Source organism: Anabas testudineus, chromosome 18 (genome assembly GCF_900324465.2).
Source record: "Anabas testudineus chromosome 18, fAnaTes1.2, whole genome shotgun sequence".
NCBI lineage: Eukaryota > Metazoa > Chordata > Actinopteri > Anabantiformes > Anabantidae > Anabas > Anabas testudineus.
The window spans coordinates 3,840,913-3,868,033 of NC_046627.1; the positions used below are offsets into that span (position 1 = coordinate 3,840,913).

General features: G+C 43.7%; 1 protein-coding gene across 1 annotated transcript; it reads left to right on the forward strand.

Moving 5' to 3' along the window:
* The first annotated feature begins 1,301 nt into the window (after positions 1-1,301).
* On the forward strand, positions 1,302-22,869 carry LOC117153051 (NLR family CARD domain-containing protein 3-like). The gene is made up of 10 exons (XM_033326641.1): positions 1,302-1,390; positions 1,559-1,666; positions 5,179-5,257; positions 5,447-5,675; positions 5,846-7,649; positions 7,939-8,112; positions 20,186-20,359; positions 21,025-21,198; positions 22,139-22,185; positions 22,346-22,869. Exons 1-10 carry the CDS (start codon positions 1,302-1,304, stop codon positions 22,867-22,869), a joined length of 3,402 nt encoding a protein of 1,133 aa, XP_033182532.1.
* The last annotated feature ends 4,252 nt before the right edge of the window (positions 22,870-27,121 follow it).

Genomic DNA, 27,121 nt, shown 5'->3' on the forward strand with positions numbered 1-27,121 from the left:
GTTATCCTGCTAGAAAATAGCAAAGAATTAACTGAAGCTAATCACCAAATCTCTGGAGACGCTAAATGGACCTGTTTATCCTTCTGACCTAGTTTAACTACATGATTTTTTATACCTTTAATGTTTGTAATTTAATAAAAAAGGAAGAAATCAGCTCTTCCTGGTTCTTGTGTCCCTCATTTTACCCACTCCCTCGTCTGCAGCTGTGATCTGTGATCAGGAACAGAATCAGCAGTGATTGTCAGTGGAACTACTCTCTCAGTGTTCTTCACTGTTTTCTTCTCATCTCTCCTGTTTTCTGTTGGACTCATGTTATTCTGGCTGCTCTCCTGATTAAACAATATTTACCCGCTCATGTTTTCAATTTGGTCAAACGAGAATCACTTTTTACTGTTTCAGTTTATTGTTATGTAACGTGCAGATTTTTCAGTTTTGAAGTGTGTTAAAATACAAATCAGATTCTCTCTCTCTTTGTCTCTTCCATATCAAACACTACTGGGTTTTTCCCAGGTCAGTTTGTAATTATCAGTGTGATTATTGTGATGAAGGAGCTGGAGAAACAGGACAAAAGCCGGAAAATTAGTCACTTAGACTTTTTTTTTTTTATATTTCCTGCTAAGCTACAAAAATAAAATAAAACACTTCCTTCATAACTGGCCACATGAAACGTCCTACAGCCTTCTTGTTTAGGACAGACTTTTAATGTGAAAAGACAGGGGAAGTGTTGAGCTGAACCTGGATCAGGAGAACAGCAGAAAAGAAACGACTGAATCAAGAGTAAGAAAGAGAAGGTGTTGTCAGCGGAGAGGTGAGTAGAACAAGACTCTGTTGTTACACTGATCAACATGATGTTGAATTGACTGTGTGAGAACCTGAAAGGTCGTTTTTACAGAATCAGTTCAGTTTGTTACTGTTTGTGTCAAAGTCTGTTTGTTTGGGAAAATCAGAGTTCATATTGAAATATGAAGAAAAAACTACTAAAATATACTGTAAATCAGAGCAGGGTTGTTCTGATGGGTATTTAATTAGAGAATATATGAGAGATGGGACAGTGTTGAGGGATTCCTATGCTAAAATCAAACCTAGGGGTGGTGCTATAAGGTAATAATACAGCACTATTAATATTCTGATATAGTCCCTTAATCAAGATCTTTATAGAGCTCCAAAACTAAAATGTGGTTGTGTGAAAGGATAAAGTAATGTTTCACAGAATTAAAGACTCTAAAAACAGAAGAAAACCATCAAAAAAACATGGAATCTGAATTCTTCTCATTAATCTTCCCAGATTTGTCTGTAGCAGCATGGATCAGTGTGAGGACAGAGAGGAGGGAGTCCCTCCCTCTAAAACCACTCTGTGTGGGGACCATGAGAGCCAGACCAAAGCTCAGAGGTGAGATGACTGAGACCATCGGACTGATTCTGTCTCCAGGTCTCATCTAGAATTGAATATTTCATCAGGACATTTTTACTATTCTTCTGATTCTATTTGTCATTTATGAAGGAAACTTTGAATATGTGAGCGTCACCAAAGTTGTTTTTCTATCAGGTCCCATCAAAGACCAGAATCTCCTGGACCAGGACCTGAACCCAGCTGTGTGTCCTTAAAGAGTGAGCGGTCAATTGGACGTCTTATTGAGTTTAAGCAGCAACCTTCAACAGTAACAGAGTAAGTTGTTGTGAGTTTAAAATCAGTCTGAACAATATCATGTAAACCAGGGGTGTCAAACTCAAATTTGCAGTAGGCCAAAATTAAAAACTTCATATGGGACGAAACTTTATTTTTGCTTAAACATTGAATCTGGAGCAAGCAAAGCTTAATATTGTAAACAAATGAGAAAAAAGACCAGTTCTCAGTTCTTGGTCCAAGATGTTCGGTGTTTCTTGTCCACTGGGCTCAGAACTGAGGTCTGTAGTTGGACCTCTGGAGAAAAAAGTGATGACAGTGTTTTTCATTCAGTTCATTTTCTTCAAATTCATGTTGAATATGTTTTATAAAAAATATAAAGTATTAAAATTAAATTAAATGATATAGACTATAGAGTAAAGTAGAAGAACTAATGATGAACTATGAACTGTCTTAGTGAACAAAGAGTCCAACCACTGATCAGTCAACTCATCCACTAAGATCAAACAGCATCTTTCATCAGATTCCATGTTGATGAACAGGAGAACGTTCCTCATCCACTGTCTTCTTACTGATTCTCTATCTGCTTCCAACATTTCAGCTGCTGACAGTCTGCTCACAGTTCATCTGTTTTCAGCTTCAAACTACTTTTCATTTGTCACTTGTTGGTTTGTATCAGGATGAAGCAGCAGAGACCAGACTCTCCTGAACCCAGCTGGGTCTCCATGAAGAGTGACCGGTCTATTGATCTTCCTATTTACTTTAAAGTTAAACAACCTGTTGATAGAAGGTAAGAATGTGTTTAGATTTTCTGTCTCTGAACATTTGGTTTAACAAACATCTTCACTTGTATTAAAAACCTCCATTCTGTATTTTTACTGTTCTCATCAGTCTCACCACAGAGTAGAAACACTTTTCAGTTCTCATTGGATGTAAATGAGGAAATAAACAGTTTACTTACTTAGTAGATGATTATTTCCATCAGCATTTACTGGTTTTCTGTTCTGCAGCTGTTCCCCTAATATTCACAACAACCTTCAAAACTTGAAGCATAATAATGAAATTAAAAATCCATCATACAATAATACATGACACAGTTTCTGCTTCCAAAGCAATTTAAAAAAAATCTACCTGGCACATTTAAGGAAAAACTGCTTTGCCCATGGAGTTTTCCCTTTGTACTTTTTGGGGCCGATATCAATCAATTTTAGTTGACGCGATGGATTACTATACTGGACACTGACCTCAAGACTTACCATGAGTCTCTGAAACATCAGAAATGTTCTGAAAGTAGTTCCTTTAACATCTACTCATGAAATCAAATAATACACCATCAACTCGACCATGAAATGTGGGAGAAAAGGTCAATATTATTATATATTAATAATAATATTATTACTGTATTTTCCACGCTATAGGGCGTACTTAAAAGCCGTTTTTTTTTTTTAATGCGTTACGCGGTGTGCTTTATTTGTGAAAATAGACCATTCAATGACAGTAAGCCTTATACTCCGGAGCACCTTATAGCGTGGAAAATACAGTATTACTCTATTCAACATTTCAACAGTTTTCACCTTCTCAAAATATTAATATTCAATTACATTGATCTTTATACATCTCAGTCTGTCACGAGTGCCAAAAAGGTCTCCATGGCCAGAGATGACATGGAGTACAAGAAAGAATTAATTTTTTTATTGACAACAAGGGTACAAGGCAAAAAGTCAAATTAATACTTGTAGGAAACTGTGTCAGTGCATGATGAGTGTGGAGGTCTGGGTGAACCTGAAGTAGTTAGTGGCAGGAAGTGGTCCTGCCACTGACATCACGGCCAATATGGCCGACCAACAGTGAGCTCATGGAGCTGATGGAGACTGTGAATGCTGGCAATAGCGACTGGCAACAGTGCAATGAGTCCAATGGGTCATACACAGTGAGACAAAACAAAGAGAAGTCCGGCAGGCAAAATCCACAACAATAGGGAAAAGAACAGTTCAGGGGAAAACACTTACACAGTAACAGAGGGGTAGACAGGAAGCAGGGTCAGGTCAGGCAGGTCCAGAGAGGGGAATTAGGGGGTCAGGCAAGAGACAGGTTCCAGGCAGGCAGAGTCTGAATCGGAATAGCAGTCCAAAAGAAACGCTGGATAGTATCTACTCAGAGGTTGAGGTCAGACTCTCTGGCAAGGGAGAAAGGCAAACAGGTCTGTATATATAGGCCGGGGGAAACCAGGTGAAGCCAATCAGGTGAGTGGGCGTAATTAGACAGGGAGGAGGAAACAGGAAGTTGATGAAATAAGGGCATGAGGGGGAAGACAGGCAGGAGGGGCTGGAATCGTGACACAGACAGTGGACAAATGCTACCAAAATGCTCTTTTCTTAATGTTACGTTCTACTTAATGTCAGGTGTCAAGTACAAAATAAAAATTAAATAAAACAGAAACAACAAAACAGTTACAGACAGCAGTCAGATTCACAAATTAAAAAAAAACATGACAAGTCAGGAAATGTTAACATCTAGAGCTAAAACACAGATGATGTTACTGTAGTTCAGTTAAACTAACACATTTTAACAGCATCTGATTAAACAATAGTCGGACTCATTGTAACCTGAGTTAATTGGTGAGTGTCCAGCTGCAGCAGCACCACCGTAACATTATCCTCAATTGAAGTTCAGCATCTACCCAGTAAGACTGTAAGGGAATGTGTCTGAAGCTGCCAATATGCCACTAAAACGAGGAACTTTATAGTTCCATTGTTCACAGCTACAGTTTTCCTCATTAACACACCAACCAAACAGTCATCTGCCTGTCGTCCACTCAAACTCTCTTCTGACGTCACCTACTGAGTGTGGGGAAAGTTTCTATATTTGATCAGATTACTGGAGTAAAGTCACTTTGAAAAAGATGTGCAGGTAATAAATTAGTGTAGTTTATAATGTTTGATATTCTTATACTAAATACATCAGTATCACAATAAATAGAAGACAACATTTAAAAGTAAAAATACCAACATAATAATTTCTTCTAAAACACATTAAACACATTATCGGGGTTGAAGAAAATCAGTCCATAAACATATTTGTAGAAATATTGGATCAAGCTGGGAATTTTATTTTCCATTAAAATACACATGAACAGTCGAGTTAAAAACAGGTTTACAGTGGAAAACTAGTGAAAGCAGTCTTTGTTACCCTGGTGAGAAAAATAAAATGTTGGAAAAACAATCTTGTTTTTAAACATGTGATTAGTTTGTCAGAATTTCATCAAATCTTTGAAGATCAGGTAAAGAACATCAAAGTCTAAAAATGAAAATAAGATCAGTGTTCAACCAGAGTTCAGATAAAAAAGAAAGAAGGTTTCCAAACACAAATACAAAAGAAATGTTCTTATATTTATTTTAGCACCAACAATAATGACCTCTTGAAATCAGGAAGACAGATCTGAGGACACACCTGATTACATCACAACACCTGACACCACTGAACAAACCTCACTGTCACTAGTTTGGCTGAAAATATGGTTGAAACTTTAATTAAAATTAATATTTTCTCCTCAGAGTTCAGCTGCAGAGCTCAGAGGTTCACAGGGATCAGTCTGCCCAGCAGCATCAACCAGACCTGGACTCTGTATTTATGGTCTGTACATGTTCAATCACACTTTGACTATGAACTACATAAAACCCAGATTGAATACTAAACAACCATTCAGGTCCTAACAGAGTCCATGCTGCTCTGTTCAGACCAGCAGGTCTTCAGACTGACACATGAATCACATGTTGTCTTCTACCAGTTTACATGAAATGTTCACTTCTCATTCTGTTCCAGCTGCTGGAGGAGAACATTGTCACTTTTGTGAAGAACGAGCTGAAGAAGATCCACAAGGTTCTGAGTCCAGATTACCCACAATGCTTAGAGAGTCAGAGGGAGGATGAGGAGGTGTTGAATGCTGAGGATGAAGAGCAGAGGAGGAGCAGCAGAGAGGCATTTCTGAAGATCACACTGAACTTCCTGAGGAGAATGAAGCAGGAGGAGCTGGCTGACTGTCTGCAGAGCAGTAAGAGGATTTCTCTAAACATTTAACATCATGGACAAATGAGACGTTTACTGAGAGCTGAAGATGTGGAGTGTTAATATGTTGAAATGTGAATCATTTAGGGTCATGAAACTGTCAAACTGTGTTTTCATTAGAAATGATATTGATCATGTTTTTGTGGTTTCATTCAGGAACTTCAGCTGCAGTTTGTCAGCGTGAACTTAAATCTAATCTGAAGAAGAAGTTCCAGTGTGTGTTTGAGGGGATTGCTAAAGCAGGAAACCCAACCCTTCTGAACCAGATCTACACAGAGATCTACATCACAGAGGGAGGGACTGGAGAGGTCAATGATGAACATGAGGTCAGACAGATTGAAACAGAATCCAGGAAACCAGACAGACCAGAAACAACCATCAGACAAGAAGACATCTTTAAAGGCTCACCTGGAAGAGAGGAACCAATCAGAACAGTGATGACAAAGGGAGTGGCTGGCATTGGGAAAACAGTCTTAACACAGAAGTTCACTCTGGACTGGGCTGAAGACAAAGCCAACCAGGACATACAGTTCACATTTCCACTGACTTTCAGAGAGCTGAATGTGCTGAAAGAGAAAAAGTTCAGCTTGGTGGAACTTGTTCATCACTTCTTTACTGAAACCAAAGAAGCAGGAATCTGCAGGTTTGAAGAGTTCCAGGTTGTGTTCATCTTGGACGGTCTGGATGAGTGTCGACTTCCTCTGGACTTCCACAACAATCAGATCCTGACTGATGTCACAGAGTCCACCTCAGTGGATGTGCTGCTGACAAACCTGATCAGGGGGAACCTGCTTCCCTCTGCTCACCTCTGGATAACCACACGACCTGCAGCAGCCAATCAGATCCCTCCTCAGTGTGTTGACATGGTGACAGAGGTCAGAGGGTTCACTGACCTACAGAAGGAGGAGTACTTCAGGAAGAGGTTCAGAGATGAGGAGCAGGCCAGAAGAATCATCTCCCACATCAAGACATCACGAAGCCTCCACATCATGTGTCACATCCCAGTCTTCTGCTGGATCACTGCTACAGTTCTGGAGGATGTGTTGAAAACCAGAGAGGGAGGAGAGCTGCCCAAGACCCTGACTGAGATGTACATCCACTTCCTGGTGGTTCAGACCAAACTGAAGACCATCAAGTATGATGGAGGAGCTGGGACAGATCCACACTGGAGTCCAGAGAGCAGGAAGATGATCGAGTCTCTGGGAAAACTGGCTTTTGAGCAGCTGCAGAAAGGAAACCTGATCTTCTATGAATCAGACCTGACAGAGTGTGGCATCGATATCAGAGCAGCCTCAGTGTACTCAGGAGTGTTCACACAGATCTTTAAAGAGGAGAGAGGACTGTACCAGGACAAGGTGTTCTGCTTTGTCCATCTGAGTGTTCAGGAGTTTCTGGCTGCTCTTCATGTCCATCTGACCTTCGTCAACTCTGGAGTCAATCTTCTGTCTGAAAAACCGTCAACTTCTCTTAGGTCCAAACTGTTTAGACCTGAACTAAAAGTTCTCCACCAGAGTGCTGTGGACAAGGCCGTACAGAGTCTAAATGGACACCTGGACGTGTTTCTCCGCTTTCTCCTCGGTCTTTCACTGCAGACCAATCAGACTCTCATACGAGGTCTGCAGACAAAGACAGGAATTAGATCACAGACCAATCAGGAAACAGTCCAATACATCAAGAAGAAGATCAAAGAGACTCCCTCAGCAGAGAAAAGCATAAACCTGTTCCACTGTCTGAATGAACTGAATGATCGTTCTCTATTAGAGGAGATCCAACAGTTCCTGGACTCAGGAAGTCTCTCCACAGATCAACTGTCTCCTGCTCAGTGGTCAGCTCTGCTCTTCATGTTGGTGTCATCAGGAAAAGATCTGGACGTGTTTGATCCATTTAAATACTCTTCAAACTTTTCAGAGAAGGATTTTCTCTTTTTGCTGGGAGTCGTCAAAGTCTCCAAGAAAGTTGTGTAAGTGTAAAGACAGTCAAATTTATTCATCATTAAATCTACAGCTACTGTATTTTAAAAACAGAACAGAACAGGGACAATCACATTATTATGACTCATACACATACACTGTTCATGTACTGTTCGTTGGTTGTGTAAAGCTGCTTTGTGACAATGTCAATTGTAAAAAGCGCTCTACAAATAAAATTGAATTGAATTGAATTGAACTTGTTAATTGTTTTCTTGGATTACAACTTATTTCAATATATCTTAACACAAATGTTATCATTTCTACATCACTGTTTTTCAGACTGAGTGGCTGTAACCTCTCAGAGAGAAGCTGTAAAGCTCTGTCTTCAGTTCTCAGCTCCCAGTCCTCTAGTCTGAGAGAACTGGACCTGAGTAACAACAACCTGCAGGATTCAGGAGTGAAGCTTCTGTCTGCTGGACTGGAGAATCCATACTGTAAACTGGAAACTGTCAGGTCAGGTCAAGTTTGTGTTTTAAATAACTGGAGATATTTTAAAAGTCCATAAAAGCAGATTAAACTTTCTAATGTCACAAGATTTACGTTTTAGAAGTTTTTTACGATATATAAAATAACTGTACTTTCCTCTCTGACTTTTTTTCATTGTTTTGTTTTTTTAGTTCAGAGTCAACATTAAAGGTGATTACAGTTTGACACAAATGTTGTCATCTTATACATCACTGTTTTTCAGACTGAGTGGCTGTAACATCTCAGAGAGAAGCTGTGAAGCTCTGTCCTCACTTCTCAGCTTCCAGTCCTCTAGTCTGAGAGAACTGGACCTGAGTAACAACAACCTGCATGTTTCAGGAGTGAAGCTTCTGTCTGCTGGACTGGAGAATCCAAAGTGTAAACTGGAAACGCTCAGGTCAGGTCAAGTTTCAGTTTTAAATAACAGGAGATATTTCAACCTGGGGTTGGGGCACGTAGACAAGCGCCTGGTGGCTGGGATCTCTCCCACGGGACCCGGCCGGGCGCAGCCCGAAGGAGCGACGTGGGACCGCCTTCCCGTAGGCCCACCACCCGCAGGAAGGCGTATAAGGGGTCGGTGCAGTGTGGATTGGGTGGCAGCCGTGTGGAGGTGCCTCGACAACCCAATCCCTGGACAAAGAATCTGGCAATTGGGACATGGAATGTCGCCTCACTGGGTGGAAAGGAGCCTGAACTTGTGCTGGAGGTTGAGCGGTACCGGCTAGAGATAGTCGGGCTCACTTCCACACACAGTCTGGGCTCTGGAACACAACTCCTTGAGAGAGGTTGGACTCTCTTCTACTCTGGAGTTGCCCATGGTGAGAGGCGGCGGGCAGGGGTGGGCTTGCTTATAGCCCCCCAGCTCAGCTGCCATGTGTTGGAGTTTTCCCCGGTGGACGAGAGAGTTGTTTCCCTGCGCCTTCGGGTAGGGGATAGGTCTCTCACCGTTTTTTGTGCCTACGGGCCAAATAGCGGTGTAGAGTACCCAGCTTTCATAGGGTCTCTGGAAGGGGTACTGGAAGGTGCTCCGACTGGGGACTCTGTCGTCCTACTGGGGGATTTCAACGCCCACGTGGGCAATGACAGTGATACCTGGAGGGGCGTGATTGGGAGGAACGGCCTCCCTGATCTGAACCCGAGCGGTGTTTTGTTATTGGACTTCTGTGCTAGTCACAGCTTGTCCATAACGAACACCATGTTCAAGCATAAGGGTGTCCATCAGTGCACGTGGCACCAGGACACCCTAGGTCGGAGGTCTATGATCGACTTTGTGGTTGTGTCATCTGACCTCCGACCATATGTCTTGGACACTCGGGTGAAGAGAGGGGCTGAGCTGTCAACTGATCACCACCTGGTGGTAAGTTGGATCCGATGGCGGAGGAGGGAGCTGGATAGACCTGGCAGACCCAAACGTATTGTGAGGGTCTGTTGGGAACGTCTGGTGGAACCCTCTGTCAGAGAGGTCTTCAACTCTCACCTCCGGGAGAGCTACAATCAGGTCCCGAGGGAGCCTGGAGACATTGAGTCAGAGTGGACCATGTTTTCCACCTCCATTGTCAATGCGGCTGTTCGGAGCTGTGGCCGTAGGGTCTCTGGTGCCTGTCGTGGCGGCAATCCCCGAACCCGGTGGTGGACACCGGAAGTAAGGGAAGCCGTCAAGCTGAAGAAGGAGTCTTATCAGGCCTGGTTGGCCTGTGGGACTCCTGATGCAGCTGATGGGTATCGGCAGGCCAAACGTGCCGCAGCCCGCGCGGTCGCAGAGGCAAAAACTCGGACCTGGGAAAAGTTCGGCGAGGCCATGGAGGAGGACTATCGGTCTGCCTCAAGGAAATTCTGGCAAACCGTCCGGCGCCTCAGAAGGGGAAAGCAGTTTCCTGCCAACACTGTTTACAGTGGAGGTGGGGAGCTGCTGACTTCGACTGGGGACGTTGTAGGACGGTGGAAGGAATACTTTGAGGATCTCCTCAACCCCGTCGTCACGCCTTCTGTTGAGGAAGCAGAGGCTGGGGACTCGGAGGTTGATTCATCCATTTCCTTGGTCAAAGTCACCGAGGTAGTCAGTAAGCTCCTCGGTGGCAAGGCACCAGGGGTGGATGAAATTCGCCCCGAGTACCTTAAGTCTCTGGATGTTGTAGGGCTGTCTTGGTTGACACGCCCTTGCAGCATCGCGTGGAGATCAGGGACAGTACCTCTGGACTGGCAGACCGGGGTGGTGGTTCCTCTTTTTAAAAAGGGGGACCGGAGGGTGTGTTCCAACTATAGGGGGATCACACTCCTCAGCCTCCCTGGGAAAGTCTATTCCAGAGTGCTGGAGAGGAGAGTTAGGCCGCTAGTCGAACCTCGGATCCAGGAGGAACAATGCGGTTTTCGTCCTGGCCGTGGAACACTGGACCAGCTCCATACTCTTGCTAGGGTGCTCGAGGGTTCATGGGAGTTCGCCCATCCAGTCTACATGTGTTTTGTAGACTTGGAGAAGGCGTTTGACCGTGTCCCTCGTGGCATCCTGTGGGGGGTACTCCGGGAATACGGGATTCGGGACCCTTTGTTAAGGGCCATTCGGTCCTTGTATGACCGGAGTAGGAGCTTGGTTCGCATTGCCGGTAGTAAGTCAGACTTGTTCCCGGTGCATGTTGGACTCCGACAGGGCTGCCCTTTGTCACCGATCCTGTTCATTACCTTTATGGACAGGATTTCTAGGCGCAGCCAGGGGTCGGAGGGAATCCGGTTTGGGAATCACAGGATTTCATCTCTGCTTTTTGCAGATGATGTTGTCCTGTTGGCCTCATCAGACCGGGACCTCCAGCAGGCACTGGGGCGGTTTGCAGCCGAGTGTGAAGGGGCTGGGATGAGAATCAGCACCTCCAAGTCCGAGGCCATGGTTCTCAACCGGAAAAAGGTGGCTTGCACCCTCCAGGTTGGGGGGGAGATCCTCCCTCAAGTGGAGGAGTTTAAGTATCTTGGGGTCTTGTTCACGAGTGAGGGAAATAGGGAGCGTGAGATTGACAGACGGATTGGTGCATCGGCAGCAGTAATGCGGTCGGTGTACCGGTCCGTCGTGGTGAAAAAGGAGCTGAGCCGAAAGGCAAAGCTCTCGATTTACCGGTCAGTCTACGTTCCTACCCTCACCTATGGTCATGAGCTTTGGGTCATGACCGAAAGGACAAGGTCGCGGATACAAGCGGCCGAAATGAGTTTCCTCCGCAGAGTGGCTGGGCGCACCCTTAGAGATAGGGTGAGGAGCTCAGTCACCCGGGAGGAGCTCGGAGTAGAGCCGCTGCTCCTCTGCATCGAGAGGGGCCAGTTGAGGTGGCTTGGGCATCTGTTTCGGATGCCCCCGGGACGCCTCGTAGGGGAGGTTTTCCGGTCCTGTCCCACCGGGAGGAGGCCCCGGGGAAGACCCAGGACACGTTGGAGGGACTATGTCTCTCGGCTGGCCTGGGAACGCCTCGGTGTCCCCCCGGAAGAGCTGGAGGAGGTGTCTAGGGAGAGGGAAGTCTGGGCATCTCTGCTTAAGCTGCTCCCCCCGCGACCCGGCCCCGGATAAGCGGAAGAAAATGGATGGATGGATGGAGATATTTCAACAAAAAAAACCTGCTGACATGACAGAGTCCCAAGCTAATTAAACTTTCTAATGTCACAAGATTTAAGTTTCAGAAATGTCTCATCAGTATTTTTACAATATATAAAATAACTGAATTTATCTTTCAGATTTTCTTTCATTATTTTGTATCTTTTTCATTCAGATGGAACATTTAAGGTGATTACATTTTAACACAAATGTTTTCATCTTATACATCATTGCTTTTCAGACTGAGTGGCTGTAACCTCTCAGAGAGAAGCTGTGAAGCTCTGTCCTCACTTCTCAGCTTCCAGTCCTCTAGTCTGAGAGAACTGGACCTGAGTAAAAACAACCTGCATGTTTCAGGAGTGAGGCTTCTGTCTGCTGGACTGGAGAATCCAAACTGTAAACTGGAAACGCTCAGGTCAGGTCAAGTTTCAGTTTTAAAAATAACTGGAGATATTTCAAAAGTCCAAAACTGCTGACATGAGAGAGACCCAAGCAGATTAAACTTTCTAATGTCAAGAGTTTTAAGTTGCAGAAGATTCTTTTAAGTATTTTTTTTTTAATATATAAAATATATATAAATATATATAAATATATAAAACTGTACTTTCCTTTCCTTTTTTCATTGTTTTGTATCTTTTTAGTTCAGAGTCAACATTTAAGGTGATTACAGTTTGACACAAATGGTGTCATCTTATACATCACTGTTTTTCAGACTGAGTGGCTGTAACCTCTCAGAGAAAAGCTGTCAAGCTCTGTCTTCAGTTCTCAGCTCCCAGTCCTCTAGTGTGATAGAACTGGACCTGAGTAACAACAACCTGCAGGATTCAGGAGTGAAGCTTCTGTCTGCTGGACTGAAGAATCCAAACTGTCAACTGGAAACTCTCAGGTCAGGTCAAGTTTACATTTTAAATAACTGGATATATTTGAAAAGTCCAAAACTGCTGACATGAGAGAAACTCAAGCAGATTAAACTTTCCAATATTACAAATTTTAAGTTTATTATTAGTATTTTTACAAATACTAAAGAAGCGTTCATGGTCAGAGGAAGAAGAGGAAAGGCAGGAACATAGATCTGAGAATAGGGACTCTTAACGTTGCTACGATGACAGGGAAAGGCAGAGAGCTGGCAGACATGATGGAGAGAAGGAAGGTAGAAGTACTGTGTGTGCAGGAGACAAGGTGGAAGGGCAGCAAGGCCCGTAGTATTGGAGGAGGATACAAACTGTTCTACCATGGTGTGGATAGGAAGAGAAACAGGGTAGGAGTGATCCTGAAGGGGGAGTTTGTAAACAATGTTCTAGAGGTGAAAAGAGTCTCAGACAGGGTGATGAATCTAAAGCTAGAAATTGAAGGGGAGATGGTGAATGTAGTCAGTGGGTATGCTCCACAGGTTGGCTGTGAGTTAGAAGAGAAGGAGAGATTCTGGAGTGAGTTTGATGAGGTCATAGAGAGTATCCCCAGAGGAGAGAGAGTTGTTGTTGGAGCAGACTTCAATGGACATGTTGGTGAGGGCAACAGAGGTGATGAGGAGGTGATGGGCAGGTTTGGTGTAAAGGAAAGGAATCTGGAAGGACAGATGGTGGTGGACTTTGCTAAGAGGATGGAAATGGCTGTAGTCAACACTAACTTCAAGAAGCGAGAGGAACATAGAGTGACATACAGAAGTGGAGGTAGGAGTACACAGGTGGACTACATCCTATGTAGACGAGGTCATTTGAGAGAGGTTAGTGACTGCAAAGTGGTGGTAGGAGAGAGTGTAGCCAGACAGCACCGCATGGTGGTGTGCAAGATGACTCTGGAGGTCAGGAAGAAGAAGAGAGGGAAGACAGAAAAGAAGACCAAGTGGTGGAAGTTAAAGAATGAAGAAACTTGTGAGGAATTCAGACAGACGTTGAGACAGGTTCTTGGTGGTCAGGATGAGCTTCCAGATGACTGGGAAACTACAGCAGAGGTTATCAGGGAAACAGGTAGGAAGGTGCTAGGTGTGTCATCTGGAAAGAGGAAAGAAGGTAAAGACACTTGGTGGTGGAATGAGGAAGTACAGGAATGTGTCCAGAGGAAAAGGTTAGCTAGAAGGAAGTGGGATGTAGAAAGGACTGAGGAAAGTAGACAGGAGTACAAGGAAGCGCAGCGTAGAGTGAAGAGGGAGGTGGCAAAGGCCAAACAGAAAGCTTACGATGAGCTGTATGACAGGTTAGGCACAAAGGAAGGAGAGAAGGACTTGTACAGGCTAGCCAGACAGAGAGATAGAGATGGGAAGGATGTGCAACAGGTAAGGGTGATTAAGGACAGAGATAGAAAGGTACTAACAACCCAGGAGAGTGTGCAGAAAAGATGGAAGGAGTATTTTGAGGAGCTGATGAATGAGAAAAATGACAGGGAAAGAAGGGAGGAAGATGTGGATGTTGTGGAGCAGGAAATAGCAGAGATTGGAAAGGATGAGGTTAGGAAGGCTCTGAAAAGGATGAAGGATGAAAGGCTGTTGGTCCTGATGACGTACCTGTGGAGGTGTGGAAGTGCTTAGGAGAGACAGCTGCGGAGTTTCTAACCAGTTTGTTCAATAGGATTCTAGAGAGTGAGAAGATGCCTGAGGAATGGAGGAGAAGTGTTCTGGTTCCGATCTTTAAGAACAAGGGTGACACGCAGAACTGCAGCAACTACAGAGGAATAAAGTTGATGAGCCACACAATGAAGCTGTGGGAAAGAGTAGTGGAAGCCAGGCTTAGGAAGAAGGTGGAGATTTGTGAGCAGCAGTATGGTTTCATGCCCTGTAAGAGCACCACTGATGCCATTTTTACTTTGAGAATGTTGATGGAAAAGTACAGAGATGGTCAGAAGGAGCTGCATTGTGTCTTTGTGGATTTAGAGAAGGCGTATGACAGGGTGCCGAGGGAGGAGCTGTGGTACTGTATGAGGTCGTCGGGAGTGGCAGAGAAGTACGTCAGAGTAGTTCAGGAAATGTATGAGAGAAGTATGACGGTGGTGAGATGTGCTGTAGGTCAGACAGAGGAGTTCAAGGTGGAGGTGGGACTACACCAAGGATCAGCTTTGAGTCCCTTCTTGTTTGCTATGTTGATGGACAGGCTGACAGATGAGGTCAGACAGGAATCTCCCTCGAAAATTATGTTTGCGGATGATATTGTGATTTGCAGTGAGAGTAGAGAGCAGGTAGAGGAACAGCTGGTGAGGTGGAGGTTTGCTCTGGCAAGAAGAGGCATGAAGGTCAGTCGTAGTAAGACAGAATACATGTGTCTGAACTAGAGGGATCAAGGTAGAAGCGTTAGGTTACAGGGGGCTGAGGTGAAGAAGGTGCAGGAGTTTAAGTACTTGGGGTCAACAGTTCAGTGTGATGGAGAGTGTGGAAAAGAGGTGAAGAGGAGAGTGCAGGCAGGTTGGAGCGGGTGGAGGAAAGTGTCAGGAGTGTTGTGTGACAGAAGAGTGTCAGCAAGACTCAAAGGAAAGGTCTACAAGACAGTGGTGAGACCAGCTTTGCTCTATGGGTTAGAGACGGTAGCAGTGAGACAGAGACAAGAGGCTGAGATGGAGGTAGCAGAGATGAAGATGTTGAGGTTCTCCTTAGGAGTGACCAGGTTAGACAGGATAAGGAACGAGTACATCAGAGGGACGGCTCACGTTGCATGTGTTAGCGACAAAGTCAGAGAGGCAAGACTGAGATGGTTTGGACATGTTCAGAGGAGGGATAGTGAGTATATTGGTAGAAGGATGTTGGAGATGGAGCTGCCAGGCAGGAGGGCAAGAGGACGGCCAAAGAGGAGATATATGGATGTTATAACAGAGGACATGAAATCTAGCCACAGGGGTTGCAAGCCAGTTATTTCTGTGCCGGTCCCAAGCCCGGATAAATAGAGAGGGTTGCGTCAGGAAGGGCATCCGGCGTAAAAATTGCCAAAATAACCATGCGAATCATCCACAAGACTTTCATACCGGATCGGTCGAGGCCCGGGTTAACAACGACCGCCACCGATGCTGTTAACCTACAGGGTGTCGGTGGAAATTTGACTACTGTTGGTCGAAGAAAGAGGGGAGGCAGAAGGGTTCGTGGGCAGAGAGAGAAGGGGAAAGGCAGGAGCATAGATCTGAGAATAGGGACTCTTAACGTTGGCACAATGACAGGAAAAGGCAGAGAGCTGGCAGACATGATGGAGAGAAGGAAGGTAGATGTACTGTGTGTACAGGAGACAAGGTGGAAGGGCAGCAAGGCACGTAGCATTGGAGGAGGATACAAACTGTTCTACCATGGTGTGGATAGGAAGAGAAACGGGGTAGGAGTGATCCTGAAGGGGGAGTTTGGAAACAGTGTTCTAGAGGTGAAAAGAGTCTCAGACAGGGTGATGAGCATAAAGCTAGAAATTGAAGGGGTGATGGTGAATGTAGTCAGTGGGTATGCGCCACAGGTTGGATGTGAGTTAGAAGAGAAGGAGAGATTTGGGAGTGAGTTTGATGAGGTCATAGAGAGTATCCCCAGAGGAGAGAGAGTTGTTGTTGGAGCAGACTTCAATGGGCATGTTGGTGAGGGCAACAGAGGTGATGAGGAGGTGATGGGCAGGTTTGGTGTGAAGGAAAGGAATCTGGAAGGACAGATGGTGGTGGACTTTGCTAAGAGGATGGAAATGGCTGTAGTCAACACTTACTTCCAGAAGCGAGAGGAACATAGAGTGACATACAGAAGTGGAGGTAGGAGTACACAGGTGGACTACATCCTATGTAGACGAGGTCATTTGAGAGAGGTTAGTGACTGCAAAGTGGTGGTAGGAGAGAGTGTAGCCAGACAGCACCGCATGGTGGTGTGCAAGATGACTCTGGAGGTCAGGAAGAAGAAGAGAGGGAAGACAGAAAAGAAGACCAAGTGGTGGAAGTTAAAGAATGAAGAAACTTGTGAGGAATTCAGACAGACGTTGAGACAGGTTCTTGGTGGTCAGGATGAGCTTCCAGATGACTGGGAAACTACAGCAGAGGTTATCAGGGAAACAGGTAGGAAGGTGCTAGGTGTGTCATCTGGAAAGAGGAAAGAAGGTAAAGACACTTGGTGGTGGAATGAGGAAGTACAGGAATGTGTCCAGAGGAAAAGGTTAGCTAGAAGGAAGTGGGATGTAGAAAGGACTGAGGAAAGTAGACAGGAGTACAAGGAAGCGCAGCGTAGAGTGAAGAGGGAGGTGGCAAAGGCCAAACAGAAAGCTTACGATGAGCTGTATGACAGGTTAGACACAAAGGAAGGAGAGAAGGACTTGTACAGGCTAGCCAGACAGAGAGATAGAGATGGGAAGGATGTGCAACAGGTAAGGGTGATTAAGGACAGAGATAGAAAGGTACTAACAACCCAGGAGAGTGTGCAGAAAAGATGGAAGGAGTATTTTGAGGAGCTGATGAATGAGAAAAATGACAGGGAAAGAAGGGAGGAAGATGTGGATGTTGTGGAGCAGGAAATAGCAGAGATTGGAAAGGATGAGGTTAGGAAGGCTCTGAAAAGGATGAAGAGTGGAAAGGCTGTTGGTCCTGATGACGTACCTGTGGAGGTGTGGAAGTGCTTAGGAGAGGCAGCAGTGGAGTTTCTAACCAGTTTGTTCAATAGGATTCTAGAGAGTGAGAAGATGCCTGAGAAATGGAGGAGAAGCGTTCTGGTTCCGATCTTTAAGAACAAGGGTGACACGCAGAACTGCAGCAACTATAGAGGAATAAAGTTGATGAGCCACACAATGAAGCTGTGGGAAAGACTAGTGGAAGCCAGGCTTAGGAAGAAGGTGGAGATTTGTGAGCAGCAGTATGGTTTCATGCCCCGTAAGAGCACCACTGATGCCGTTTTTGCTTTGAGAATGTTGATAGAAAAGTACAGAGATGGTCAGAAGGAGCTGCATTGTGTCTTTGTGGATTTAGAGAAGGCGTATGACAGGGTGCCGGGGGAGGAGCTGTGGTACTGTATGAGGTCGTCGGGAGTGGCAGAGAAGTACGTCAGACTAGTTCAGGACATGTATGAGAGAAGTATGACGGTGGTGAGATGTGCTGTAGGTCAGACAGAGGAGTTCAAGGTGGAGGTGGGACTACACCAAGGATCAGCTTTGAGTCCCTTCTTGTTTGCTATGTTGATGGACAGGCTGACAGATGAGGTCAGACAGGAATCACCCTGGACAATGATGTTTGCGGATGACATTGTGATTTGCAGTGAGAGTAGAGAGCAGGTGGAGGAACAGCTGGAAAGGTGGAGGTTTGCTCTGGAAAGAAGAGGCATGAAGGTCAGTCGTAGTAAGACAGAATACATGTGTCTGAACGAGAGGGATCAAGGTAGAAGCGTTAGGTTACAGGGGGCTGAGGTGAAGAAGGTGCAGGAGTTTAAGTATTTGGGGTCAACAGTTCAGTGTGATGGAGAGTGTGGAAAAGAGGTGAAGAGGAGAGTGCAGGCAGGATGGAGCGGGTGGAGGAAAGTGTCAGGAGTGTTGTGTGACAAAAGAGTGTCAGCAAGACTCAAAGGAAAGGTGTACAAGACAGTGGTGAGACCAGCTCTGCTCTATGGGTTAGAGACGGTAGCAGTGAGAAAGAGACAAGAGGCTGAGATGGAGGTAGCAGAGATGAAGATGTTGAGGTTCTCCTTAGGAGTGACCAGGTTAGACAGAATAAGGAACGAGTACATCAGAGGGACGGCTCACGTTGCCTGTGTTAGCGACAAAGTCAGAGAGGCCAGACTGAGATGGTTCGGACATGTTCAGAGGAGGGATAGTGAGTATATTGGTAGAAGGATGTTGGAGATGGAGCTGCCAGGCAGGAGGGCAAGAGGACGGCCAAAGAGGAGATATATGGATGTCTTAACAGAGGACATGAGGTTGGCTAGTGTTAGGGTAGAAGATGTTCATGATAGATTTAGGTGGAAAAGGATGATTCGCTGTGGCGACCCCTGAAGGAAAAGCCGAAAGAGAAGAAGAAGATTTTTACAATTTATTAAATAACTGTACTTTTCTGTTTTTTTTATTGTTTTGTATTTTTTTAGTTCACAGTCAACATTAAAGGTGATTATATTTCAACACAAATGTTGTCATGTTATACATCACTGTTTTTCAGACTGAGTGGCTGTAACCTCTCAGAGAGAAGCTGGGAAGCTCTGTCCTCAGTTCTTAGCTCCCAGTCCTCTAGTCTGAGAGAACTGGACCTGAGTAACAACAACCTGCAGGATTCAGGAGTGAAGCTTCTGTCTGCTGGACTGGAGAATCCACACTGTAAACTGGAAAATCTCAGGTCAGGTTTCTGTTTTAAATAACTGGAGATATTAAAAAGGTCCAAAACTGCTGACATGAGAGAGATCCAAGCAGATTAAACTTTCTAATGTCACACGTTTTAAGTTGCAGAAATTTATCATCATTTTTTTTACAATATATGAAATAACTGAAGTTTTCTTTCTGATTGTCCACTTTACATCAAAGAAATGTCAACACCTGGATATAACTAATCAAGTAGCTAATAGTACAAGTTCTTTAATCCTAACTGATGCAGCGAGTAGTTTCTCATTTCTTAAGCAATTATGTCAAAAGATACATAGTGTGATTCTGTAAAATAAGTTAATCTGGTTTAGAAGGGTCGAATTATTGGCATGCATCAAGCAATGAAAACATCTAAGGAGATTAATGAAACTACTAAAACTGGGTTAAGATCTGTTTAACGCAACATTAAAAAGTGAAAAGACAGTGGGGAACCATCATCTTCGAGTATGAAATGTGCTTGAAAAATCTTGATAGAGCCTGATTGGCCATCACTTAAAATTTTGGTGAAATCAAATTGCAGTTGGAGTTGCATTCGCGCCCCCCCCGGAATGAACTCCTCTTCTCTTCTACCCCCCCCCCCCCCCCCTCCTGCGCGCGCGACATAATGGATCGGCCGATCTTTCACCGTAGCCGAGCGCTACATAACCTTCGTCATATTTCCTCGTCTTAACTTTCGTTTCTCTCTCTCTCTTTCTCTCTTTCTTTTCATCCCTGTTAAATATTTTTCCTTGGTGTCTCTTCATGGTTTGTTCACAACACTTCAAACCTCCTGCTCTGTGCAGTGCGCATTTGCGCAAATACAAGTACGGACAAAAAGCACGTTTCCTGGCGTCACACGCGCCCCCCCTAGCATCGCACCCCACTATTTGAGAAGCACTGGTATATACCAAGATGATAATGTCAGGATTTATCTGGCTCAAATTTTGAAAAAGTTCAATCATTCAAATGTGATGGAGAAGACCTTATGTAGCAATCTGACTCGCCCATCATCAATACAATTGGAAACTTTGGAATTATTTCTGTGGCATTGCAATAGCCTATGTGAATTATGCCACAGAAAATGTGTGCCATGATCACAGCTAAAGGGTGTCCAACAAAATATTAGTGTGTGACTTTTTTTTTGAAAGGGCAGTGTGTTTCATGGTGTTGTACCTTGTTAGTTCAGAAACATTAAAGATGATTACAGTTTAACACAAATTTTTTCATCTCATACATCACTGTTTTTCAGACTGAGTGGCTGTAACCTCTCAAAGAGAAGCTGTGAAGCTCTGTCCTCAGTTCTCTGCTCCCAGTCCTCTAGTCTGAGAGAACTGGACCTGAGTAACACAAACCTGCAGGATTCAGGAATAAGGCTCCTGTCTGCTGGACTGGAGAATCCTCACTGTAAACTGGAAACTCTCAGGTCAGGTTTTCTTAATTTAAGTACATTTTTATGTAGCAGTTCTTTCTAGACTCAGAGACGTGGTCTTCATGAGGATCTTTCCTTTTCTTGTTACTGTTGTTGTTAAAGGTGGAGTGGCAAAATAAATTATGTCACTCAGATCCTTATGACTGCACTCTCTGACTTGGGCATCTCTGGATCAGCTCCAGCTTGGCTTTGGTCTTACGCAAAGCCATAATGATCTTTTATGTCTTTATTATACAGACATGTAGTTCTAAACCACACATCCATTTTTTATTTATTTATTTATTTATTTCATTGACTGGACTCCAGGTTTGCAAACACCTGATTCTAGTTGACATTGTGTGACATCAGACAGTGTTTCACTTACTTTCTGCCACCATCACTCTATATGTTTAATGGTTGAGTTCTATAAAGACGTAAAAAAGAGGACTCTTTGTGTTTTATCAACTTAGATATATTGTTTTTTATATTTGTGACTTTGTCGAAGATCAGATCACACAATTAATTTAATTAAATAAATAAATAAATAAATTGTTCACTTATTTTTTCTTTCCACTGTAAGTGACTAAATTTTCATTCAAATACAAATATGGCTATGTGATGTTTGTATGTACAAAAAAATAACCCCCAAATCTCCCGTGTGTTGTTTTGTGTGTCTGCAGACTGTCAGGCTGTCTGATCACAGAGGAAGGCTGTGCTTCTCTGGCCTCAGCTCTGAGCTCCAACCCCTTCCATCTGAGAGAACTGGACCTGAGCTACAATCATCCAGGAGACACAGGAGTGAAGCTGCTGTCTGCTGGACTGTATGATCCACACTGGAGACTTGAAACTCTCAGGTATGGAGAGGCCTGCTGCAGCCACAGACAATGTCTGATGGAGGAGGAAGTAGGGATGTTAATGATTAGTAAATAAACAATGTTAAACATTTAATTAATTAATATTTATATTAATTGATGATGCAGAAGTTGAAGATGTGAGATGTAACTGTGAGAAAATGTTCTCTGTTCCTCTGTGGTACCTGGTTGCTCCACTAGGTGGTGCCTCTGTTTCTTTAGGTGAATAAAACAAACACACCTATTTGCCATGAAAGGAAGAAAAATGACTGGAGTCGTGTCGATGAGTACTGCAGCAGCTAACTTCAGTGTCTCATTCGCTCTGTCAAAGAGGAAAAACTCCTTTCTGTTGTTCCCAGTTGAAGAATTAGTTTGTGATTGAATGTTTTTCTCCGCAAACTCCTGTTTTCACTTTCTGTCTCTGGCTGCTCCAACAAATCTGACACCAAATCAGATGAAGCCACAAAGTCTGTGTGTAATGATCAATATCCAGTAGCTGTAGGTGAACTAGACTTCCTCTGAACACAGGACAACGTGTGAAGCTCAGCTGAGATCAGTCCACAGACATTAGAGAGAGGAAAACACACACACAGAGTCCATGGATGTGGAGTTGAGCCTCTTGGACTTTGCTCTCCAGTTTCCTGCTTCCTGTGGTGTCACATTAGTTTGTCTGGTGACAGAGTGAGACTGAAAGCAGGTGTCTGACACCAAAACTGCTGCTGTGAACTAGAGAATTGAAATCTTTCCTCCATGTCACCTCCCTGCTCCGTAGAATTCCAAGATAAAGACTCCAATTCCTTAGTTGTTTGCTGAGTGTCCATCCCTACATACAAGCCTCCATTAGAACAGAACCAGAACACACTGTGTGTATGAGAGCCATGTAATGTCCATGTGTGCATGCTGAAAGAGAATGTGCTGCTCTGACCCCCCCTCCTCCTTTCAGGGTGGAGCCTGGTGGAGTCCGATGGTTGAGACCAGGTCTGAGGAAGTGTAAGTGTGTTTTTAATGAGACTGATGAAAACAAAGCAGCAACATTCAACCATCTTCAAACTGTCACATCACTCATTCAAATCCCTGATGTCATGAGTCCTCATCAAACTGATGATAGATTAATAACTGCAGCTGGATTGTGTCTTGTTCTCTCTATCAGATTTCTGTCAACTCACCATCGACACAAACACAGTGAACAGAGAACTACGACTGTCTGACAACAACAGGAAGGTGACACGTGTGGAGAAGGATCAGTCATATCCTGATCATCCAGACAGATTTGACCAGTGGCCTCAGCTGCTGTGTAGTAATGGTCTGACTGGTCGCTGTTACTGGGAGGTCGAGTGGAGCGGATGGGTTTTTATATCAATGAGTTACAGAGGAATCAGAAGGAGAGGAGACAGTAAAGACTGTTCGTTTGGAAGGAACGATCAGTCCTGGAGTCTGTTCTGCTCTGATGGTGGTTACTATGTCTGTCATAATAACAGACAAACATTCATCTCCTCCTCTGTCTCTCACAGAGTATCAGTGTATGTGGACTGTCCTGCTGGGACTCTGTCCTTCTACAGAGTCTCCTCTGACAAACTGATCCACCTCCACACCTTCAACACCACATTCACTGAACCTCTTTATCCTGGGTTTGGGTTCTGGTCTGGTTCCTCAGTGTCTCTGTGTTCAGTGTAGTACTGAGAGTGTCGTCCTGTCAGAGAAACGTCGTCTCTGTTGAACAGATAGTTCAGTCTGTACATGTCTGTCTCTTTCACTCACACACACGTTTTCAGATTCATGGATTCAATCAGTTTCTTCTTGAACCAGTTCTAAATGATTCCTTATAAACTTGTTTCTCTTCCAGTGGAGTATTTTAAGTATTACCTCTGTGTACTTACCACCTCTGTCCACAACACTGTACAGTGTGGAGACAAGAAGCTGTTCATCAAGTGTGTAAGACATGTTTTTTTAAGTTGTTAGAAGTTGAACTAACTAAAGTTGCAGCTGCAGTTTAAACTCCATACTACAGTTTGGACTACAGTCAGACAGATTCTATGAGCATCAGGTGGTTTTAGGTGACTTGACATGAATTCCTGTCCTTCTGATTATAAATGTGTCCATCAGCAGCTTCACAGGCCTGAATGTGAACTACAACCTACAGACATGATCCAATAGATGTGTCTTTCAGGTCAGGTCGACCGTGAGCAGATGATGCATAAACACATCCACCCTGACAGTCACATCAACAGCATGGACGGCTGAAGATACCTTTGAAACTCCACCCAGTCCATTTTGGTGTTTTTACACCAAACAGACTGATAAAAAGAAAACAGTCAATATTGTCCAATCTGCATTATGTTGATCTAGTGGTTCTTATTGGGATGGACTGTACATGTATTATTCCAACACTAGGCCACAGAAATACTGCTCTAAGACTGTTTCTGACATGATGTGCTACTTTATTAATCCTCTCCCATGTAAACAGAGTGCTGACATCACAGAAACACTGGTCCTGGTTTCAAACAGAGGGAATAATGACTGTGACTCCATTAGTGACAGTCCAGTATGTTACAGCAGCAGATGACCATGTCAGCGATGCTCTCATGTTGGCACCAAACAGTGCACTTCAGCTCCATCCCTGTTATTTCTTCTATACACCTTCCTTGAAGCAAACAGTCGCCTACAAAGTGAGACTGAATGTTGTTGGAGCTCTGCTTCAGTGTTACAGAGACTGACTTTAAATTCCACAGTACAGTTCCACATGAACAAGAAACCAGAACAATAGTTCCACATGTCATTGTGGGTTCAGAGTGTTTTGTGGATCAACAGTGGTTTTAACTTTCCTCTGTTTCACTGTCACATGTCCTCTTTGCATTGAAGTCAACGCTTCAGTTCAGGCTTTCACTCCCGACAGTGTGAGAGTGGACTGGGCAGGCGTAGTGTCGTCGTTGTTTAGAGAACAACTGTATAAGAAATATTTAGTGGACTTTTACTGAAGTACATGAGGGAAACAACCGTTTATCAACCTTATGTAGCAGGTGGAATGAGGACTATGTTGATTCAGCTGAATAATAATAATAATTGATTCTTTATTAAACCTTTTGATAAAATTCATTTTGGACAGGAAGCTGCATTTTAGGCACCAAGGGTTCAGGGTTCAGTGTCATGTCCAGGGACACTTCAACATTCAGCCAGGAATCAGGGGGTGAACTGGGAATCGTCGCCTCTAAAGAACAGTTTAGTTTAATCCTAAAACCCATCGTAAAAAAACCCTCTGTGCTTTTCTTTCTTCTTTTTCTTCTTATAATGAACTATTTTATTTCATGTGGTTCTTATCAGAGGTGAAAAGTAACTAAGTACATATACTTAAGTACTGTGTGAAGTACAGTTCTGAGGTATTTGTACTTTAATGGAGTATGTCTTCTTCACTACATTTATTTTACAGCATTAGTTACTAGTTACTTTTCACATATTGTAAAAAACTAATAAACAGCTTATGTTTTTCAATTTTAATAACAAATGTTTATTAAAATATCACTTTACTAGAGTATTAAAAGTTAAATGGTACTTCTACTTGTACTGAAGTATTTTCCTATACAAATACTTTTCCCTTTTGCTCAGTTCTTCACTTTGTGTACTGTAAACACCTGGTTCTTATCCTGTGTTACTACAAACTGAGCAGAAGACCAGTTCACAGTATTTGTACCTTTTGATTTCTAGTGTGTGTCTAGTGTGATTCTACTTGTTAGAGTTTGATCTCGTGTTCGCAGCACAACTTGTTCCATTAAACATTTTCTGTATCTCAGTGACTCGTGAAGCTGTTTCCTGAATGATCCACACACAAACACTCACAGTGATGGAGACAGAATTTCATCCACTTCATCAGTGAACTGATGTTTTTAATGTTTTACATGTTAAATCAAAGGAACTGAACCTGTTAAACAAAGACGCAGTGAGCTGAGAGCAGCATTAAAAAGCCTGTTGAGGAGCACAACCAACAGAAAACAAGCATGTGTATTATTACACAACACAAACTGGTCAATTCAAATGATTTGTACCATTGAACCTGAGGATGGGTCTGAATGTTCTCATGTAGCTCTGAGAGGAATCAGAACAGTGGACACGAACAAACCAAACTTTATTCTAAATACTCTGAATTACAAAGAATCATGTGTTTGTCAGTAAAGAACAAGTCAAACAATCATTTCATGTTGTAAATGTGATATTGTTCATGATTCAAATAGAAAAATATCATAACCAGCAACGTACTAAAACCTTGGTGAGATGGTGTCAGACTAACTTTCCTGTGAACTAATGAGGGGGGAGTGTTTTTGAAAGTAAAACCTACAGCTCAGTTTCACACAGTCAAGAAAGTGACTGAGTAAAAACCAAAGTGGAAATAAATTCCAATCAAACGTCAGTCAACATGTGGTCTAAATGTAAAATGTCTTCCAGAGCAGCCACAGTAGAGATGCTCTCTCCATCCCAACACGGGCTGATAGAACTGGAGATGATCTCCTTCGTCTGTGATCGGGACTGTCAGTGCTGTGGTTTCCTCAGCAGAGACAATTCAACATTTTCTCTGAGCAGTTGGAACAAAACAGAGAAATGAGAACAAATCAAATACTGAAGTCCAGATGAAAAGAAACAGCTGAATGAGAACACCAGCACCTGTGTGGTGTGTTCACTGACGTAAGTCCAGGTCTAGATAGAAACGATTTGATCAAGATGGAGTCGTTGTTCACTCGGACTGACCCAGTGGAGCTGCTCAGTAACCAGCAGGTCAGACTGTGGTTGTACTGGGCAGATTGTGAAGCGGCTGTAAAAACTAATCTGGAATATTAAGATCAAATGTGAGGATCCACTGTGTAGGTGCACATCATCACTCTGCAGGACAGTGGGACGTTTTCATTGGCTTCATTCAAATGTGCAGCTAATCTGGAGACACACAAACATCCCGTGACCTTCAACAGGTCAGTCACTAGCTTTAAGACGTTTGACACTAGAAACCAGAGTCCACAGTCTCTGTTGAAGACTTTAGTCATTTTGAGGGGAATGGTTCAGTGTAAGAAGGAGCTGGGTTTGAATCCACAGGTCGGCCGGGTGAGAGATAGTCATGACCACAAAATGTCAGGTTTAATTATGTTTTAATTATGATTAATGACCTTAAGGTCAAAGGTCACCATGAACTTACTTTCCCAGGGACCCCCCCCCCCCCTTACATTAAGGGTATAATGATGTCACTGTAATGGAGTCTAGATGACCTTTTAATGACTTCCAGACATCCGCCAGCCCCGTCTAAGACAGGGATAATATACAAAGGCATTACTTAGAAGTTCAAGAATAAACACAGGTGTCTGGTAATCCATGAGAATGGTGCCACACACACACACAAACACACACACACACACACACACACACACACACACACACACACACACACATTTGCATCCTGCCTTCTGCCCGCCAAAATTTCACCAGTCCATAAAAGTTGGAAGTTTGGTCAAAGCTTCAAAAATCGGAACTCAGTTCTGTTCAAGCGTCTGACATAGAAGCAACCGTCTGCTGGAGTCTAACGAGACTGGTCCATGCTGCGCAACGCTTCCTTCCTTCCCCGCTGGATGACGATCGAAGGATGAGTCCGGTGCCTGCAAACAGGATCATGTGATGTAAGCCTGCGTCTTCCCTCACATTTCCATAATGAAAAAAAAAAGCGAGAGTGTCATCAGATCCTAAACTCTAGACTGTTCATCTACTCTAGGTTCTCCTGGTGTGTAGCTCGGGGTACACACAGCTGAGAAAACTGTCAGGAGTGTGTCATGGCTGTATAATTCTTCAATGTTTATGTTACAATATTGATTTAATGTATAGAATGAAGGCATTATGTTTGGTTGTGGGCAAAGAAATCTGTTGTTAGCTGTTTCATGTGTTTTATGTTATCGTTGCT